Source organism: Pteropus vampyrus, unplaced genomic scaffold (genome assembly GCF_000151845.1).
Source record: "Pteropus vampyrus isolate Shadow unplaced genomic scaffold, Pvam_2.0 Scaffold1000002199, whole genome shotgun sequence".
NCBI lineage: Eukaryota > Metazoa > Chordata > Mammalia > Chiroptera > Pteropodidae > Pteropus > Pteropus vampyrus.
Window position 1 is genome coordinate 1 of NW_011916601.1, and position 977 is coordinate 977.

General features: G+C 67.7%; 1 protein-coding gene across 1 annotated transcript; it reads right to left on the bottom strand.

The window, feature by feature from the left end:
• Nucleotides 1–181: 181 nt before the first annotated feature.
• LOC105311223 (protein argonaute 12-like) lies at nucleotides 182–943 on the bottom strand (the record flags this gene model as incomplete). The annotated part of the gene is made up of 1 exon (XM_011387236.2): nucleotides 182–943. A coding segment is annotated over exon 1 (604 nt), but the record flags the coding sequence as incomplete, so codon positions are not given.
• Between the last annotated feature and the right edge of the window lie 34 nt (nucleotides 944–977).

Below are 977 nucleotides of genomic sequence, written 5' to 3' on the forward strand. Positions count from 1 at the left end.
TGAAAGGTCGCATACTATTAGGAAAATAGAAAATCTGAAGTCACATTTCTTTTTAGCCTTTTAATGTTTAGGTTTAATTTTTATCATTTTTTTGCTATTTTTACGGTTCTTTTTCCGCAGAACTTCCTCAGCTCCTCCTTTTATAGCGGGGGCAATGCATTTTCGGTTGTCTTAAAGTTACACTGGTATTCTTTGCTCTCCTCAGTAATCCTATCACGCGCCACCCGTTTTTCCTCTTTCTCCGTTAATAACAGCTGAGTGGCTGGGGGGAGGAGGGAAGGTGGCCCCGGCGGAGTCTGGGCGGGCGCCTCCCACCCACCCGCGAGCCGCCGTGGGAGCCGGAGGATGGCGGCGGTAGCAGAGGCCGCCCGGGAGGAGGCGGTGCCGAGGCCCGGGGCGCAGAGCGCGGCGGTGGCGGCAGAGAGCGGCAGCGGCCCGTCGCGGTGCAGCAGAACCGAAACCAGCGGCGGCCGCACAGCCACCTGAGCCGCCCCTCCTGCCGGAGCCAGCGAGCGGCGCCCGCCGGAGCCGGGACCTCCTTCCTCTCCGCCTCTCCGTCTCCCGCGGCCCCCGGCCGGCCGCCGGCCTCGCCCGCCGCCTGGGAGAAGAAAAGCGCGCCGGGCTCCGACTGCCCCTCGGGGCGCCGGGCGGCGGCCCTGGACGTGCGGGCTCCCCTCTGGGCCGGCCGCGGCGCCTCGGCCCTGCCCGCTCGCTCTCGCGCTCGCTCCCGCCCTCTCGGCGCTCCGGGCGCTGCGCGCGGGCCCGGCCTGAGGCAGGGCGGTCATGGGCGCCAAGCAGAGCGGCCCGGCGGCTGCTAACGGCCGCACCTGCGCGTACTCGGGCTCGGATTTACCCTCCAGTAGCAGCGGATGGCCCTGGGACCGCGGGTGGCCGGCGGCGGCGGCGGCGTGACTCGCGCCCCAGCCGTCCTGGAGGTTTTCTGCTCAGGGGCCCGGATGCGCACCAGCCCATAGTTT